General features: G+C 38.0%; 1 protein-coding gene across 1 annotated transcript in view; it reads right to left on the reverse strand.

Moving 5' to 3' along the window:
* Positions 1-20106, reverse strand: part of LOC125241645 (neurogenic locus Notch protein-like) — a 175659-nt gene that overhangs the window by 40931 nt on the left and 114622 nt on the right. The window contains 3 exon segments of the mRNA XM_048150211.1: positions 1058-1220; positions 8805-9152; positions 17235-17512. Of these exon segments, the coding sequence (XP_048006168.1) occupies positions 1058-1220; positions 8805-9152; positions 17235-17512 (789 nt within the window).

A 20106-nucleotide genomic window follows, 5' to 3' on the forward strand; every position in this document is an offset into this window, starting at 1 on the left:
TAGGCATGTCACTGTCATTCATATGTGAGAGAGAGAAAAACATATCATCTTCTGGCTCTCACGTATGGACTAATAGGGTGGCGCCATCTGTCATAACCTTTGAGTGTGCCTCCTTATTCGCTCAGTGTTCTTTCACGAGCAACACAGTTCCAAGCAATTCACATACCATTGCCGCTTTTGCTCCGTGGGTAGTTGGTGCTTATGGAACAAACTTAGCAATGGTATGTAGATTGCTTGGAATTGTATTGCCCGAGCACAATGACATCAAAGATGGCGTCTTTAATGTATAGGATATCGATCCTTCTTCCGATATCGGAACGGATAATGTGAAAACGCACCTTACACTGAGTTAGCTTGAATGCTCCGTCTAAGTTGAGGTGGTCTGTATACTTGTAGATGGATTGGGTCGGATTCAAATAAAAACGAGACCCCAGTGATACTTTAAGATGCCGTATTAAGATCTTTTAAGCAAGTTACGCAGCTAATTGGAAGGTAATGATAGTTTATTGAATACATTTTTATACACTGGAATTTGATCCTTTATTTATTGACTCGAGGATATTTTTCTTTTATTTATTACATATGTAAAAGTACCTACTTAAAAAAGCCTGTGTCTTATCTGTGCTATATAAAAACATTTTTGACTTTGACAATCATCTTAAAGTGTCCATATAAGTGGCGTTATTTTGGCAGAAGCTACTGGCGCATTCTTTTGTTTATTTGACTTTCCGTCAGATGGCGCCAGTAAGTGCGCTCAAGGATTGCCCCGCGCAGTTCCATATCTTTTTAAATACCTATCGAACAATATATCACACGTTGGGGTTGGAATGAAAAAAAAAATCAGTCCCCACTTTACATGTAGGAGGGGTACCCTAACAAAACATTTTTTTCCACTTTTTATTTTACCAATTTGTCGGCGAGATTGATATACATATTGGTGCCAAATTTAAGCTTTCTAGTGCTCACGGTCACTGAGATTATCCGCGGACGGACGGACATGACGAAACTATAAGGGTTCCTAGTTGACTACGGAACCCTAAAAAGGAATCTTAGTTACCTCAAAGCGCACTCATCGACGTCAGTCTCGCAGTATCTGCCGGTGAAGGTTGGTGGACACTCGCAGGTGTAGTTGTTCAGAGTGTCCACACAGGTGGCGCCGTTCTGACAGAGGTGGCCTGGGCAATCGTCGATGTCTATTTCGCAATTCTGGCCTCGGTAACCTGGGGACAATGTGAGGGTATTTTAGTATGTATGTATGTCACCATATACCTTTGACTGCCAGTGCTAGCGCTAGTACCACAGTACGGACAGTCAAAAGTCATGTTTGAAAGTGAAACAGAATAAATCACAATGTTGATGATACAAGTAATTTCGAACACTAAACTTGTTAAAAATATCTGTTGATCTCCACGCTGCTCCTCAAATGTTATAATAAAATCGCAGTGTTCTATATGCTTGTATTCTAGTTACACTTAACAAAATCTACTTACCACAATTTTCTATTTTAACATTGTTGAACGACGAAAATTGATACTAGTTTTTTTCTCAAAAGTAGTTTGAAAGTGACGATATGCATGGGTAAATAGTCAAGAATCATATCATATGACCAGCATGAGGTCAAGTCGTGGATTGAAACGTGTTGTGATGTGCAGAATAGAAAACGTCGTCCTATTATTGTCTTACCAAATAAGGGTTGTAGCCGTCAGTCTTAAAGAAAACAATATATTGGACCAGTCAGTTTAACAGTCGTCTCAGAAAATCCAGCTCATTTCACTGCTGTCTGATAAATAAGACAAATCTTTGCATAACTTGGCGACACGAGCACGCTCGATGAAACATTCTAAGCGGTTAAAAGGCTATTATATAAACCCGGAAGATCCCTACAAAAGTCTCTTAAGACGCGCCCCCAGGCGACGCGGCGTCACAGTATAATAAAGAGTACTATCGTACAGTATGGCCACTCCCGCTCCCCGCTGAAATCGCCGCCCACCCCCTCTCGGTTACCTGACAGTTACCGCCTGTCAAAAACGCGATCAGTCGACCTGTCATATGTCACTCATACAAGCATGGTACGCGTTCACCTACACGAGCTTAGACTGTGTGCTAGGAACGCGCCTCTTTCATATATTTGATCGCCAGTGTCCGAGGTGTGGCGGCGTGCGCCTCAAGCGACGCGCCCCATACGACGCGTCGCCTGGGTCCTTCCTATACAAAAATGTGCTAAGGAGATGTTTTTTTTAAATTACAGTCGGGCGACGTGGCGCTGACGACAGTTCCGCGTCTTAGACATGCGCGCCTGTATGTGGATAGTCCCTAACACTTCAGAATAGCACAACAACTGCAATTACTTTCTACACCTGCCAACTATAATCTCAAGTTAGAAGTCTCATTTCTAAAATTCTAAGATCAGTATAGCACGCCTCGCATCGCATACATCTCCGTATATCTAAAAATCTATTTAAAAAAAACCAGAGCGCTAATATTTTTTCAATCTGTCTAAACATGTGCTAATTCCATCGTGACTTAATATAAACCAGAAAAAACAAAAGTCATACAAACCTACAGCATTTTAGGCGCTTACTACATAAAGTATCAAGACTAAACATATGGAGGCGTGGGAACACAAAAGTGTTAATTATGGAACCGTTGAAAAAATGAACTGTCTATGGGCGTTTAAAGTCTACTTTCCTGTGGACGGGCTATTAAGTTGCTAATGGAAACTAAGTACGGCGCTTGGTGAGACATGGTATCATCTTAGATGGATGGACATTGTTTTTAAGTCTTTGTCACATTATTGAGAACTTTTTAACTAGTGAGCAATTTTAATGTAAGTAACTAAGTATGTAAGATGTGCATCGCACTAGTTTTTAATATTCGGTATTTTTATTTTATAGTATTCTTTTACAGAATCACCATTATGTATGTAATACCTTGAAACGAACAATTCTTGGGTAATTATACCTGAGATCTCGGGAACAGCTCTAACGATTTCGTTGATGTGGGGGTTTTTGGAGATGAAAATCGATCTAGCTTAGTCTTACGACCCGAGAAACGTGAATTTTCTAATTTCATGCGATTTTTTTTTACAACTAAGCTCGGTCGCACAGGAACTCAACTGCTCATCATAAAAAAGAATAAGTGTTCCGTGAGTTCCGTCATTTTTAATTGCCACCGACTTGGTTAAACAGTAGCTCGAACAAACTACTGCAGCGCCATCTGGGTAAGCTTTATGCTTCCTCATTACAATTGGAAAATGGCGTTTAGTATTCATTTGTCAAATATCAATTAAACACTCGCCAGCTTTTTTCTCACACATCCCTCATCGATTCAAATACAGATGTCATGAATTATTTACAGTCTGTATTCAAATTGATTTTTCATTTATTGATTTTGGCGTGAAATTGTGTGCATAAGCGTAATGAGGAGGCACACTGACATTTTATCCCACCAGGCGGCGCCTGTTCAAGTGTCTAGGCATATCACTGTCATGCATATGTGAGAGAGAAAAAAATATCTTGTTCTCGCTCTCACGTATGAAATTCTTTATCTGTACAATGGACTAATGAGGTGGCGACATCTGTCATAACCTTTGAGTGTGCCTCCTCATTATTTCACTAGAGTCATTCTCGAAAAGTGTCAGCAAAGAGGATCGAGTATAGTATATAGAGAATTACTGTCAAGGTATAATGTGTAGTCACAGTGCATAGACTGCCATCTCTCGACACAGGGTTAATACTTCAGAACCTCCGTTTTGACAATTTGGTGCATGTTCTTAACGCGATATGAGAAACAACCAAAGGCTTAGCACCATCTAGGCCACCGTATATTTTTCTTGATGGTTTCAAGGTACGTTTTTTTTAGATTTTTATATGTCTATACGGAGTTATAAATGTCAGATTAGAGGTATATGCTAATTGTGAGTACACCTGTACGTACCTAAACACCATATCGTCACTACTTTGAAAAAATCTCGTATCTCATACTTCTACTCAAAGTTAAAACGCAGTAAGTATATGCATTCCATACATACTTACTACAAATTTCTTTTCATTGACAGACGAAGATACAAGTTTTTTTTAAAGTAGTGACGATATATGTTCTAGATCTATAGCCTCATAAAAATGAAATTGACTGACATTCCCATACTTTCTTAATGAAAATTACAAGCAGATATATCTCGTTCCCAGTATCATTCATATCCCTATTATAGAACATTTACAAGTGCGATAAAGAAGAAATTCCAGTGACGATAAACTAAAACACGAACGTAGTGTTTTGAATCGACACGAGTTGCGAATTACGTACAACGTTTTAACAATGGGTAGGTAAGGTATTAGGTACATATCGTCACTACTTTTAAAAAAACTTGTATCTTCGTCTGTCAATGAAAAGAAAATTGTAGTAAGTATGTATGGAATGCATATAGACTTACTGCGTTTTAACTTTGAGGAGCAGCGTGAGATACGAGATTTTTTCAAAGTAGTGACGATATGGTATTAAGGTTTAAATTTTGGTCATTTCAATTTTTGACATACTTAGTTGCGTAATAAGCGCATTACCTAACAAGTGCGGTAATACAGCACCATATGTACTGTAAAAACATTTAGAAGCGGCGCCATGTTTTTTTTTGTTAAGTATGTTTGATGTGTTAAAAATAGTCGTCAGTCTATCTATTAAGCCGTAAGTGATGCCATATGTTTTTAATGTCTCCAAATTCATTCGACATGTGTTATTTAATTACTTTTTACCCGACTACAGTGTCGAAAGGAAGGGTTTTGATTCTATCAATTTATTGTACCTAGTTATTTAAAATTTAGCTGGTTTTAAAAATTCCTCATTGTAGGTTGGTATACCTGTATACGAAATTAATTCCAAATTGGGACGTATTTACAAGTGAATTGCGAAATATCATGCATTAATAGCACATAATTTTTCAGGACATATTACGATGAAACGGCGCTTAGTTACAATGTACAGAATAGGGACCTTCATATCGTCATTGAAAACTAACGAAAAAAGTACAATAGAGAAACTTGGGTACAAAACAGGAATAATCCGTCACTTGACACTTTAAAAATAACTAAAAGGAAACGAACTCGAAATAGGCACTAAATCCATCCACATGTTATTGCCACATGGGGTGCTTTAATCGTGGTTCCCACATGACGTCATTGTATGACAAACATACACACACAAAATAATATAGTAACGGCAAAACATATTTTTAGAGTTCTATGAATTTTTGAGAGTTAAAGCTGACTGAGTCATCGACAAAAACATAGTAGAGCCTGACCAGAAATACATGATTATGCGCCATATTGCGGAATTTCATTAGAACTATTTTCTTCATACTATACTGAATTGTCACCGCATACATCGGCGCCCACATCATAACAGCGCCATCTTGACAATAGTCATATATTTCTGGTCAGGCTTTGATTCCTGAAATTTTGTGTCGCATTCGGTTAAACAAGTGGGGACGCTTCACTGGCTACCCACTATGTCATAGTCTTAATAATATGTACATGTAGCGATTTCCATGTCTCGGTCTTCTGCCAAATTTTCCTCCCATTTCGCAACAAAAAAAATAGAAAGTTCAGCGACCTCACGAACCCGCGCAACCGCCATTTTGTAATGTTTCATTAACTCCATTACGGCAAATGGCGTCCAATTTCAAATGTAGGTGAGATGAGTTATTTCCTCCGCGTTTTTTGCCACCGTGAAAGTGTTAATCAGTGACGTCATGACATGACGATTGCGTGAAGAACAAAGGTTAGAAATTAAAATATGGGTTACCTTAAATGAAAGTGACCAAAATGACTTTAAATAATTTTTCGAAAGGAAAATTGGCAAGACAAGGCTTCTGTATACAATTATCCCCAAATCCAACTAATATCTAAAAACAATAACTCACTTTGTTCTATCCTCCCAAGTCCTGGATTCAATTGTTTTGTTTTTGAATTAAGAACCCTTTGTAATACAACATAAGTTCAAAATATATTTTGGAACATGTACTAATATTTGTACACGAGGACTGATGAGACTATACAAGACGGTGCGAACTTAGATTATTAGTTACTAGCGAACTTCGCACGGACTTACCTACATGTAAACCTTCCTCTACAATCACTCTAATTAAAAATCAAAATCTAGTTTTAAAGATTTATAGGGACATAGTTTGTTTTATACAGCCTCAAAAATATAAACTAGATATAGAAGTTTCTTCAGCCTATCGACAGTACCTATTACCAGCGTCATTTTCAAGTCGCACCAACCACCAGTTATGAACCTTAACATCGTAACAACAAGTTTTACGAATGGACAACACAATTGGACTGTTGCTTTCGCATCGTGATAGCTCGGAGCTACATCTGACTTCCCGAGTTCCTTTAGTCTAGCGAACGGTTTCGTTCGATATTTAAAAACTATAAATGTCAAAAAATATAAATTGGCGTTATAATAAACAAATGGGGTACTACTCAAGTGTGAAGCCAAAAGACATTTGCAAAGCTAAATGAAATGTATCGGGATACATTAGTAAATTTCGATTGGCCTTTTCTATTGGAGGTTTGGACCGCTTTAATCAGGCGGACCGCAAAATGTTTCCACAACACAGTAGTCATTACCAAACTATAAGAACTTTATTGTCGTATATTAAACAAATGACACTTTACTTCACAGCTGTGTTGTCGAGCTGTACGAAGATTATTTAATTTTTAGCATGGAACTGTTAAATCAAGGCTAAATGTATCGGGATACATTAGGGTTCCGTAGTCAATTGGCCTTTTAGTTTGGAGGTTTTGTCCGTCCGTCCGTCCGTCCGTCCGTCCGCGGATAATCTACATTCAACAAAAGCTGTTTGGTACCAATACAGACAAAGTGCCAAAAATACCACAACTGCCAAGAACTTTATTGCCTGTACATTAAAGTGTGTATACATATTTTGATACTATTGAATTTAAGGGTTTACTAAGAATGATTTAATTTTTAGCATGGAACTGTTAAATCAGAGGCTAGAAGGAAGGGTAGTGAACTTGACTTTTTTTTTAATTTTAATCTACCTTTACTGTTACATACAGCAAATAACAATGATCTGTTACATCCTTTTAGTCAGGTGTATAAGTTTATTATGATTATGAGCGTTTTTCAAAAGATATGCAAATAACACATATTTTGCTAAAGTGTCCAGTTTTCTTACAATGATAGCACTAAAATTCCCACCAGCACTTGACTAAAATGTCTCGGCTCTGTAAGTTGAGCACAACCTTTTAAAAATAGAATTTAAATACACATAGTAAATCAGGCGGCTGCGCCGGCCGACTCGAAAGTCGACCGTGGCCTCAGGCCATCACGCAACGCGGGTATGATCGTATACTCTGTGTTGTGTATTGTGGTGGAAGAACCTTAGAATATACAATAACTGTAGATTATAAGTCATATAATATCATGTATTTATGTATTAAAAAATCTGCTTAAATAGGGGAGGTGAAGATAAAGCAGCTAACTGATATTATATTATCATTGTAATATCAAGGAGGGCCCGGTATCCCTTTCGTGCAAGGGGTAATTCGTAAGTCATTGCTCTTTAAAACTCTTTCTGTAGGCTTTTTAAGCGCTTCATAAACGGGTAATCACTGTAATCAATTATTTTTTCGAATATCAGACATGTTACAAGCGCTAACCTAAGCCTTGGGTTCTTTTACGCTTCCGACATTTTCACCTCTGATTGTCAAAAAGAATGCCGAGCTGGTTTTTAAAATACAATTTTATCCTTAAGAGAATATAGGGCGTGTACTAATTATTTTCAACATTACAGTCGCTTGAGTTCTTCTGCTGACTATACGAACGATCGTATTAGTCGAAGATTGCAAAACAAAACTATGCACCGTACAATATAGTACGTTATTATAGGACTTCCACGAACACTATTAGAATACATTTAACCGAATAAAGCTCGGCATGAGGACGGAATGGCGGTTCTACTAAAAAGGCTTACGGTATCTTATTCCCGACGGTGAGAAACCGTTCGCTTCGGGACAACTCGGCACCGATCGGCTCAGCATTGCTATTTGCTACAGAGCAATTTCAGAAATAGCACAACTTGACTTTACGAGCGTAATCACAGATAAGATAATTACTTGAATTTTGGTAACCCTTTTGAAAGGGATAGTGTTGTCGATAGAAAGGGTTACACGTTTCCATGAACGCTTTCGTATGAAGATACTTTTGTATATGGTTCTTATATTGTATTTCTATGCTCGGGGTCTATCTATATTGGTTTGATCAATCACTGATGTTCGTTTGCAAGACCAATGAGAATGGCTTATGAAACGGACCAACTATGCGACATGACTATGTTTAGAAAACCTGCGTCTTTAGCTCTGTTATGGTCTGTATATTTTCTCGGCGAGTTTTTCAAACATTTATCGGATATTATCCAAATTTCGTTGGGCACTTGAACGCCTGAGAGTAACTTAAGTGTCACTTAAGTAGAAGTCAAAGGAATGTGATACTTTACTTTTTTAAAGTGTAGGTGAATGAGCAAATGTTAATTATGAATGATTAATGGAAGAGGCACTTCCTATACAAGTAGATGTTAGAAATGAATCATAAGCTCTTTGTGTATATGATGACAAGCTGTGTATAATGTCTACGTATAATAGGAACGCACATCTTTCATATATTTGATCGCCAGTGTCCGAAGTGTGGTCATAGTTACACCTGTCACACTGTTAGATTCTAACCCATCTTCCATCTACTGTCTATTGCTATTGCTACATATAATTTACCATCAAGTAACTCACCTTGCGGGCACTCGCACTCGTACCGCAGCTGATCCAGCGGCGTGCACGCCCCACCGTGCGCGCACGGCGAGGGCTCGCACGGCACGTACTCCGCGTCGCAGTCCCGCCCCGTGTACCCCGGCTCGCACACGCACGTGTACGACCCGTGCGTGTTGAAGCAGCGGCCGTGGTGGCACGGCCCGCCGCCGGACGATGTGCACTCGATGACGTCATCGGTGCAACGGGAGCCGGTGAAGCCGGGAGGGCAGGCGCAAGAGTAGCCGGCTGCTGTTGAGTTGTCGGCGACGCAGCGGCCGCCGTTCCGGCAGGGTTGGGAGGCGCAGTGGTCTTCGTGGGAGCATTCGGCACCTGTATATAGAAGTGATTAGTTAAAGTTCGTACACACCAAAGCAAGGACCTGTTGCACCAAACTTGTGGACTAGGATTTAAGGGCAGATGGTTAGGTGCAATCGGCCCTAAAGATAAGGTCTTGGTCTCCAACTCTCCACTTGATGCTACGTGATGGTATAGATGAAATGTCTACCAATCTTGGAGCTGTGGTTAGTTAAGTAAGTATGATACGATATGTCTTGAAATCTTGCAGCTGTGAGAACGGGAGACCAAAACCTTACCGCCGCTATAATCAGCTTCGGTGTGGTTACAGTTTTTAAATCTAAATCGTGGACGACAATTGACTACGGAATGACAACTCTGTTCTATCTGTTGATGGAAAATATGAATAATTTGATCTGTAATAGTTTTTTGTGAGTAAAACGTAGGTAGGTACATTGTAAAACTACCTACAGTATTCCTATTTACTAGTTTTACTACTTATTTTCTAAAAGGATGACTAAGGATCTGACTTTATGATAAGTGTATCATTCCCATTCAGAACATAACCTCATCTAAATTGCACAATGATTACAATATTATATTGTGCGGCATTCAAGAATTATTATAATATTATGGAAATGGCCGACTAGCATAGTAAAGTCGACGTTTGAGATGTATGAGGTCAATAATATCCCTACACGGTTAGTTTTGCAATTTATTTGTGCTAGACTTGGACATAATATTCAAGCTTTAGAATTATATATCTCAGTAGCAAAGATCCAAACAAAATGTACAAACATACATACAAATTTAAATTCAAAAAAAAAAACCCCGACCCTCGACATAGTGGACCGATTTCCATCAAACAAAAAAAAATCTAAATCGGTTCATCCGTTCGGGAGCTACGATCTCACAGACACACACATACACAGACAGACAGACACGTCAAACTTATAACACCCCGTTGTTTTTGCGTCGAGGGTTAAAAAGAAACCCTTGGAGCCAATTTTGTTAAAAACGATTTTCTTTTGTTAAAAACATAGAATCAAACTTGATTACTCAAAATAAAACAACATTCTTCTCACCTAATAAGAATTATGTGCTTATGTGCTACCGACAAGCTCCCAATAGTAATAATCACAAAAACCGGCCAAGAGCGTGTCGGGCCACGCTCAGTGTAGGGTTCCGTAGTTTTCCGTATTTTTCTCAAAAACTACTGAACCTATCAAGTTCAAAACAATTTTCCTAGAAAGTCTTTATAAAGTTCTACTTTTGTGATTTTTTTCATATTTATTAAACATATGGTTCAAAAAAGCGCACTTTTATTTCCTTTAGGAGTGATTATTTCCGAAAATATTACTATTATCAAAAAACGACCTTAGTAAACCCTTATTCATTTTTAAATACCTATCCAAAAATATATCACACGTTGGGGTTGGAATGAAAAAAAAAAAACAGCCCCCACTTTACATGTAGGGGGGGTACCCTAATAAAACATTTTTTTCCATTTTTTATTTTTGTACTTTGTTGGCGTGATTGATATACATATTGGTACCAACTTTCAGCTTTCTAGTGCAAACGGTTACTGAGATTATCCGCGGACGGACGGACGGACGGACGGACGGACGGACAGACAGACATGGCGAAACTATAAGGGTTCCTAGTTGACTACGGAACCCTAAAAATTCGATCAAATTTAAGACCGTGCGACATTATTTTAATATCCTTTGCATACTAAACAGATTCTAATGTTGTTTTTACAAGGTTTTTACAACCGAACTAAGGAGCATAATGGCCAGGCAGATTCGTATCTCTAAATCTAAGTTGTAAAAGATAAAACACCAATAAACTGTTAAAACAAAGTCTTTGCATAGTAACAAAACGAAATACACGAGAAACGAAATATGTATACCTATAAAATTTTTACTTATTAGTTTTACCTTATATTTTGGTATTTTTATGCATAACATTCGATGTTTCCTACGCATTTTTCGTTTTAGGAAAACATCGCGAGGAAACTGGCACGTATCTAGGAGGAAGTTCAAAGTACATACCTATGTGAATAAATCCTAATCTTTACTAATTTTGGATTAATTTTTGTACAATGTGCGCCCTTTTAAAGGAGTGATAAAAACTGTCTGTCCATCACTGGGCCTCAATCTCATTGCCAAATTTCACCGGAATCAGCTCAAAGGTTTAAGCTAAAAAAAGCATTACCTACACTTGCATTTATAATATTAATATGGATGAGAACACCACAACTTTACTGGATCGCAGACATATTTAGTCACCGTTTTGCATCACACTGTTACATTTCCCTGATCATCCGTGATCTCAAACACAAAAGGCGCAAAGTCTACAGTTACAGTCAAGGATTTGAATTTAAAACTATGTATCCACAAGCTTCAAGAAGCCGTGCATACATAATTTTGGCACTCTGTTCGCATCTATATTTAATATGGCTGTACACAACCGCTGAGGGCGGACGTTAAATCAGAAATCTCCGAAACCAGTTTGAAATTAGAGCGTCGTTTCCTCGCGCAGGCGCGTTCACTGGCTCTCGGCGTTGTATGGCGGACAAAATATTATATTTAAGGTAATCTTGCGGCGATGGCGGGATAACTTGGGACTCTTTATTGACAAACTGGCCAGTTAAAACCTGACCGAAAATATTATGAGTATTATGACTACGCGCCATCTTGCGGAATTTCATTAGAACTATTTTCTTCATACTATACTGAACTGTCACCGCATACATCAGAATAACAGCGACCTCTTGACAATAGTCATGTTTCTGGTCAGGCTTGATCGGGAAGAACGGAAGAAGGGGGAGGCCTTTGCCTAGCAGTGGGATACAATGGGCTCATAATAAATATAAGGTAATCTGGAAGACTAGAGATTGTAGTATCAAGACTGTTTAACACTTGTAGCTATATGTCAGCGCCGACGTCGTGTTGTAGGTATCGAGTGTCAAGACTGCTTGGTTGCTTCTAATTTTATTGTTTCCTGATGAACTTTGTACTATAGGTCAGTATTGTGTGTGTGCCAAATAAAATCAGTTTTTCCTTAATATGAAAATGTTGTCATATCATTTACGAAAGGAAAATGAGGATGTAAAATCTCAGTGCAGAATGCAGATGCATAGTCAACTGACCCTTTAGTACAAGACTTCAAGTATAGACTCGCGCGCGACAAGGCAAGTTGTGCCTCTAGGATCTGATATTGCAATGGATAGTAATAATTAATCCACAAATACTTAAATGTGACAGACAAACGGATCTGATAGACGGACACCAAGTTATTTTTAATTATTAAGTTCCAGCATAAAAAATAATTTCAGGAACGGTGTCCACCGACAGCTATACTGTGGCAGGTACAGTCATAGAAAAAAGCTGGATTTGATACAAAAGCAGTGCATATTAAATCGCAAATAGCAGCAAAATGAACATGGCATTAAATCGCATGGCTTGCAAAGTAATTAAAAGCGGTACTCTATAACCTCTTTCGTGAGACATATACTGTTAAATTTCGATCCAAAATCTGACCAGTTATGGTCCAAAAACTTTTAGTGAGATATATAAGGTCCTAATTTATTAGTTGCAGATATTTTAACACATGATACTTTACATTAAAATAATTAACTTTAAATATAAATTAAGAAATCTTTTTATGTAACTTTTTTGATTTCATTTTCCTAACAAAAAAATTAATTATAATTTCGTCTAAAAAAAATCATCATGTGCATTATCACATGTCACAATAACACTGTCTGTCATGTCAACAATTGTTTGTTGTAAATGTCGTAAAGGTTCGGCGGGAAAACTGCACATGTCATTGAAGTGGCCAGTTACAGTTAAGTGGTAGGTACGTAAAAGAGGTACTAGAATCTGTTCAATGAGTTTTCATTTAATAATCACATAAACAGGGTGTTTTTACGTAGCAAATTTGTTTTTCCGTTTTCTCCAAAAAAACATCGTAAAAGCTATAATGTTTCACGGTTTAATATACTCCAGAGACCGAGTACTATCAGCTGTAAAAATATCTGCATCTAATAAATTAGGACCTTATATTTAATTAGTTTTGGACCAAATACAACTAGTATTGAGTTGTTTTATTAAACAGCTGTCATGGCTACCTCCTATCTCCATCATCAGATCAACTCCATAATCTTGCATCAATGTATGTAAGGTACAGCGGGGCAAATCTCGACTGGGGGGCAATTGTAACATTTGTAACTAATCCATTTTTTCCATTATTACACTAATGTTGAGTTCTACATGTATATATCTACATATAAAACCGGTGGACACTCTATTTAATAATGCAAACATTGTATACATGGAAAAAATGGACCAGTTACATTTGTTCTCCAGTCGAGATTTGCCTCGCTGTACCTTACTTAAAGCCTGTCTAGAAATATATGACTACGCGCCATGTTGCGGAATTTCATTAGAACAATTTTCTTCATACTATACTGAACTGTCACTCCATACATCAGAATAACAGCGCCCTCCTGACAATAGTCATATAAGTATATTTCTGGCCAGGGGGCCGATTTTTGAGTCTCACGGCGTTCGAATTCAGAAAATTGACACTGAAAATAATAGGCAATTCACCGTTTTCAACCGGGATTTTAGTGACAGTGAGACTCAAAAATCGGCCCCCTGGCTTTACATATACAAGTCAATAAATGCCAACACAGAATGTGAAGATTGATGTGTTGCAATCCAATAATAAGTTGGCATGAAATTTATGCCCTGATCCTTGTTACTTCGCCAAAAAACTGGTTGACATTGATGCCAGTGGCGTGGGGACTTTTGATAATCGATATTTTGGCGGCCGATCGTAAGGTCCGGCAGATGGAGTAGCTGTGTTATATTTTGCCACATTAAACCAATTCTAGAATAGATGTAGATTCCTTAGATCGCTTCAGAAGAACAAGCTGTCTTAAAAAGAAGCCCCGTGAGCGAGCCTGTCGTCAACTCATTAGGGAACGAGGAAATGATTTTCTACCGACACATCTGATGGCGACTGTATGTCAGATTTAAACATAATATTGTGTAATGAAATGCAAAATGTAATATTATTTTTAATGCCGTTTTAGGCAGTTTTCGAGTTTTAAAAAGCAAGCAATAATAGTTGACGACATTTTGTGATTTCGTATCGACTAAAGTATGCCACACGGTCGGAACACACCAATTACAATGATTACGCGAAAAATTCTTAAAGAACATGAGAAATAATTGATTGTACACTTTCCATTCACTTTCACTTCAGATAGTAGATAAAGCTTAATTGTCCACAGTACCTATAAATCTCCTTATCTATCTACAATAGTCTTGGACGAGGTTTTTTAAGGTATTGCTAACCTGATTTACAAAGTTATAAAGTTTTCTTTTAAGTTATATACATTTCAAAGTACCTTTCTTGTATATTTTACTTCGTTATTAATAATATCAGCGTACCGCCAGCTTAAGTATAAGTAACTACCAATATACATTGATTTATTTCATTGTACGAACCATTTATAACGTAATATCTTGATAAATTCACTCTAGCTTTTCTGTGACCGGCGACATATTACGTAGTTAGTAGGTACAAAACTTTGTATATAGTTTTTGATCCCAAATTGGACCAATTAAAATCAGTACGAGTACATTACATTTGTTTTCCGTTATATTCGAGTAATCAAGTATCACAGACTAAAGTGAATAACTTTAGTAACAAAACTACCGTGATACACTGACATATTAAACATTTAAAATCGGGTAACTCACGTAAAATTGTCCAAGATCGCTCGACATGTTTCGCTCCGTAACGACATGTCGAGCGATCTTCGACAATTTTAAGCGAGTTACCCGATTTTACATGTTTAATATAAAGTGAATAACAATATAATTAGGTATGGTATAAGCATGGAACTGTCGCAAGATGTTTTTATCCAAATAAACTACAGATACAGATTCAGTTATTTGAGTTTTGCAGCTCGCAAGAGTCTCAAGCCTGGCCCATAATTGGTACGGCCATATAAAGGCGCCGGCTTGGCTTTTTGCACACATTCTCTTGAATACGTCGCCAAGCTCTGGGATTTTACCATCTATCCCCACTAATAGGAACAAAAAGAACTTTGGAGACCTGAACGAATACTTTATGGATACTGCCGAAAACCAACGGAAGGTTCGACAGTTTTTTGGATGGCCAGTTTTAGACGGAAACTTGTTTGTGCCGAAACTGCGACTGCTTTTTACGGTGTGTTTTATGGACAGTGTTTTACTATAATTATTTGCGCGATAACTATGCTTTGACAAATGTCTTATTGAGATTATTTCTGGACTGTTTGCTCTTCTGCCTTCCGATGCAACCTAAGGCACCGGCCACATCAGAGCGTCGCGTGTCTCGGGGCGCGCAACGGACGTCGGCGCCACGCCACCTGAGTGTAATTCAAAAAGCGTCTCCTCGGTACATTTTGTATAGGAAGGACGTAAGGCGCGCCGCCAAGCGGCGCGGCGCGCGCCACGCCGCCGCCACGCCACCTGGGGCGCGTCTGACGTCCTTCCTATACAAAATGTACTGAGGAGACGTTTTTTGAATTACACTGAGGCGGCGTGGCGCGGACGTCCGTTGCGCGCCCCGAGACACGCGACGCTCTGGTGTGGCCGGTCACTTACGGACATATCTAAGCCATCCACCAGAATAACCTATATTTTGACTATCGACAAATCATTAAACAAAAACTTATGTAGGTACGTCAAACAACTTGAATCATTATCATAAGCCAACGTAGAACCTCTTCACAGTAAACGTGAGAGTGACTTCTATGGCCAATAAAGTACGGTGTCTTTAAGACAGGGTCCTAGAGTTGACCTTACCGGAGGGGTGCCGCCAACATCTACAATATTACGATTTCATACCTGTATGTTGGTATTTATTTTCATATAAGGGCATTTTCAGAATTTGGGTCCGCCCAATTAGCGTAAGTTGTTAACAAAAATTAACTCGCTGTCAGTTTTGTGACGACAATTAAGCATAAAATCTGTCTACAATTTACTTTTGGTCACATTCTAATTGTAGATTATCGCTCAAAGTTTATGTAATTAACACAAAGACAATATTGTTATAGAAATTACATGCTTAATTATCGTCACAAGTGACAATGTGCTAATTTTTGTTAACAACTTACGCTAATTGGGGGGGTCCAGAATTCTGAAAATGCTCATAATCGTGTGAAGATTTTGATGTCGATCTGTTCACAATAAATTCTCTAATTCGGAGACAGGTTTCTCGAAAACTGTAAGTTTAAAGCAATTATGTGCACAATGAAAGCTGTTTTTAATTGAAACCTGTTGTTTACCCGGTTAATTGGCTGGACTTGATTCGAGAAAGCTGTAGAATTTCGGTAAAAGATATATATTTATGGTTTTTTAGATGAAGCTACTCAAGTTTCTGTGCCACTCTTACGAGTAGCAATTAAGGGGTTGAAAGAAAACGTAATTGTGACTTTGCTGTAACAGGTTGCCAGCCTCTCTCCTACGCCATAATTTAACCCGTATCCCACAGTCTACTTCTAGGACACCCACGGATAATACTTTTATGAAACAACTAGCTTTTGCCCGCGGCTTTTGCATCTCTACTTAAAATATCACATCAAGTCGTCGCTGTTTTACCGTGAAAGACGGACAAACAAATAGACACAGTAGACACACACACTTTCCCATTTATAATATTAGTATGGATATTAAGAATTTAGCCTGTTAGAAGTGTCGGATCATATTTTTGCAATAAAGTTTTTACGCGTATTCTTGTAATTGTAGCTTGGTATGTAATCTATATTCATGAAATTAGATACATCCATAGAATGTCGCTTTGAACTCGAATCACATTTTATGACACTAATATTAGAAGATCAAAAACAAATTCTTAATAGTATCTTAGAAGCTCCTATGCAACAGCATTTAGTAAGGGTTGACACAGCCGTACTGCAATCCAACTACAATTTATTTGAGAACATCTGGTATGCATACCCATCTGTGAAGACCCTTTTTGGTAGACTGTCACCAACCCAAATGTTGCTGCAAGGTAGCTTATTGCCATGCGCTAGTAGACAAGAATCGTACTTACCAGTATACCCAGGCGGACAATCGCACTCATAAGAATGCAGCGACGTCAGCCTACAAGTAGCTCCATTGAGGCACGGTGCTGAATCACAGGCCGCTGGTACCCTGATCTCGCAGAGCGAGGCACTGAATCCCAACGGGCAGTCGCAGGCGAAGGACGGTGGGCCGCCGCCGGCGCCCGGACGGACTCTGCAGCTGCCGCCATTCTGGCAGCGAGGGCTGGACTCGCTGTGGCAGGGGTTGAGGTGCTGGCAGAACTCGCCGGCGTAGCGCGATGTGCAGCTGGAAAGAAGAAAGATAGATTAGGCCATTGTCAAGATATAGGAAGTATGAGGATCGGAGAATGAGAATAAGGCCACTAGTCTAAGCAGAGTGACGACGGTTGTAATCTCTAAGGGTTCACCGAAAGATTTTTAATAATACTGTCAGCTATTGGCTACTGTCACCTTTCGCGATTAACTGACAGGCTGATACCCTCGGATGAACTGGTAATCTGTGGACCAATTTGCGAGCATCTCAGTTGGACTCAAGAACTGCAGATGGTAAGACCACCCAACTATGGCAAAATAGTTATAGCTATCCACATTTGGATGCTGTTAAGTGTTCACCACTTTCATAGCAAAGGTTTGTCAACTTTAAGCACCAATTTCTCAGTTGACATTGCAAAAGGAATGTGGGTTAACAGCATCCAGTTACAACATAGGGTAAGAGTGGAGTGGAAAATTAAGGCTAAAACCCCGTCTAGAGAATCATGGGGTCCAGTTTCTACACGGGTATGTAAAACAATGGAAACGTACGGCTAAATGTTCGTCCAGTCTGGCTCGTTAGCAGTGTTGGGCACTCAAGAATAAAATCATTATTTGAATGAAGATTCGTAAGAATAAAATCATTTCGATTTTATTCCTGTCAAAGTTATTCAAATAATTTCGTCGGGAATAATTTGTATGTGGGAAAATTTAATAAAAATAACGTATTCTTAGTCAATTACATTTATTCATCATTTTTTATTTAGAATAAAAGTATCTGAATAAGAATATAGTGCGGGTGGCCGGAGTAGGTAAATGTAACTTACGTAATATTTACGTACAGTACAGGTAGAAACTCTAGTACTCTGGTCTAATTTATACCTACTATGCTATTTTAATGAAATCTTGTAAATTGAACGTTATTTGCTTTGGCCCTCGTATTATTTTTACATTGAGAACCAGTGTAACCATGCTGTACCTAGCCATAAAGTATGTATACATATTTATGGAGTTTTTTGCAGTATATGTACGTACTACTACTGCATACGTTACTGACCTTCACTGTATAGTGGAACTCATAATTGGCTACTTTGAATTAAAGCAAGACATCAAAGTACTTACTTAATAATTATTTAAATTATGACGATTCATTTTTTTTTGTCCATGTCGCTTTCAACATTTATTACAAAGTTAGAGCATGGTGATTTAAAGGTTTTCTTATATTTAATTTTGCTCGTATTTTTAGACAGTATGATATTGATAACAAAAGAAAATAAATAGCACCACCTGCACATAAGAAGCATCGCCTGCTGCACGTGTTTACAGAGATTCAAAGAATTTACCCGCCACGGCTTAACCCTATTGTTATTGCTAATGCCTGTGAGTCATAGGTTGTAACAAGTTAAAATAAATAAATGCCGGGACTTTCTGCTAATTTAGTGATAAGCGTGGACCACATAAGGGTTTTTTGCTACCTGCCGTCATTTATTATCTCTAATGTTTTCCGCAAATGTGAAGGAGATACAAAACGGTGGGGATGGGTAGGAATAATAAATCAAATCTACCTACAATTCACTCTAACATCAAATGTATTCGACTCATATAAACAAACAAAACATATTAAACTTAAGATATATTAATGCGAAGGGTTCATTTAGCCATGAAAGAATTACGAGATTTCACTTCATCACCATCATATCAAAGGTACCAAAAAAAATAAAACCGCCTTCAAAAATAAGCGCGTTACAAAACACGGAGAAACTAAAAAGCCAAAAATAATAAACCTTTCAATTCAGATTTCTTATCGTATTGCAATAAGCTAAACATCCAAATTATAAACAAATCAATTATTTTTGTAGTCGGTACCAGACCTGTTCGTCGCCTTGCTATTGCCTGTTTGCCCCACCCAACCATACACAGGCTGGTACCGACTCCAAAAATAATTGATTTGTTTATAATTTGGATGTTTAGCTTATTGCAATACGATAAGAAATCTGAATTGAAAGGTTTATTATTTTTGGCTTTTTAGTTTCTCCGTGTTTTGTAACGCGCTTATTTTTGAAGGCGGTTTTATTTTTTGTTAAAAAGTTTATTTATTTGTTGATTTTTAGTGGTTCCTAGTGATATTATATGTATCAGTCCGAATACATGTACAGTAGTGAAAGAATTATCCTTAAACTCCTAACCATTGAGGAGTTGACCTTCCATCATCAGCTCAGCCACATAAAATTATTACCATCAGACGTAAATACTGGTGTATCTTTGAAAAATAGACTAAAAACATTACATGTGCCTATAACATTTGAAGAGTTCCCTCGATTTCTCCAGGATCCCATCATCAGACCCTGACTTGGTGCCAATGGGACCATCTCGGGGTTATACCGGTTCGATCAAAAAAAAAATTTTGAAAATCGGTCCACGATTCTCGGAGATATCGAATAACATACATACAAAAAAAAAATAAAAAAAAAAATAAAAACATTCAGTCGAATTGAGAACCTCCTCCTTTTTTGAAGTCGGTTAAAAAACATGTTATCATAAAACTTACTTACACGTAAGTGCATTGAAAAAATGTGCCAAAACCAATATTTATTCTACTACAAAATTAATTTTATTCCAAATAACATGTTA

The sequence above is a fragment of the Leguminivora glycinivorella genome, chromosome Z (genome assembly GCF_023078275.1).
Source record: "Leguminivora glycinivorella isolate SPB_JAAS2020 chromosome Z, LegGlyc_1.1, whole genome shotgun sequence".
NCBI lineage: Eukaryota > Metazoa > Arthropoda > Insecta > Lepidoptera > Tortricidae > Leguminivora > Leguminivora glycinivorella.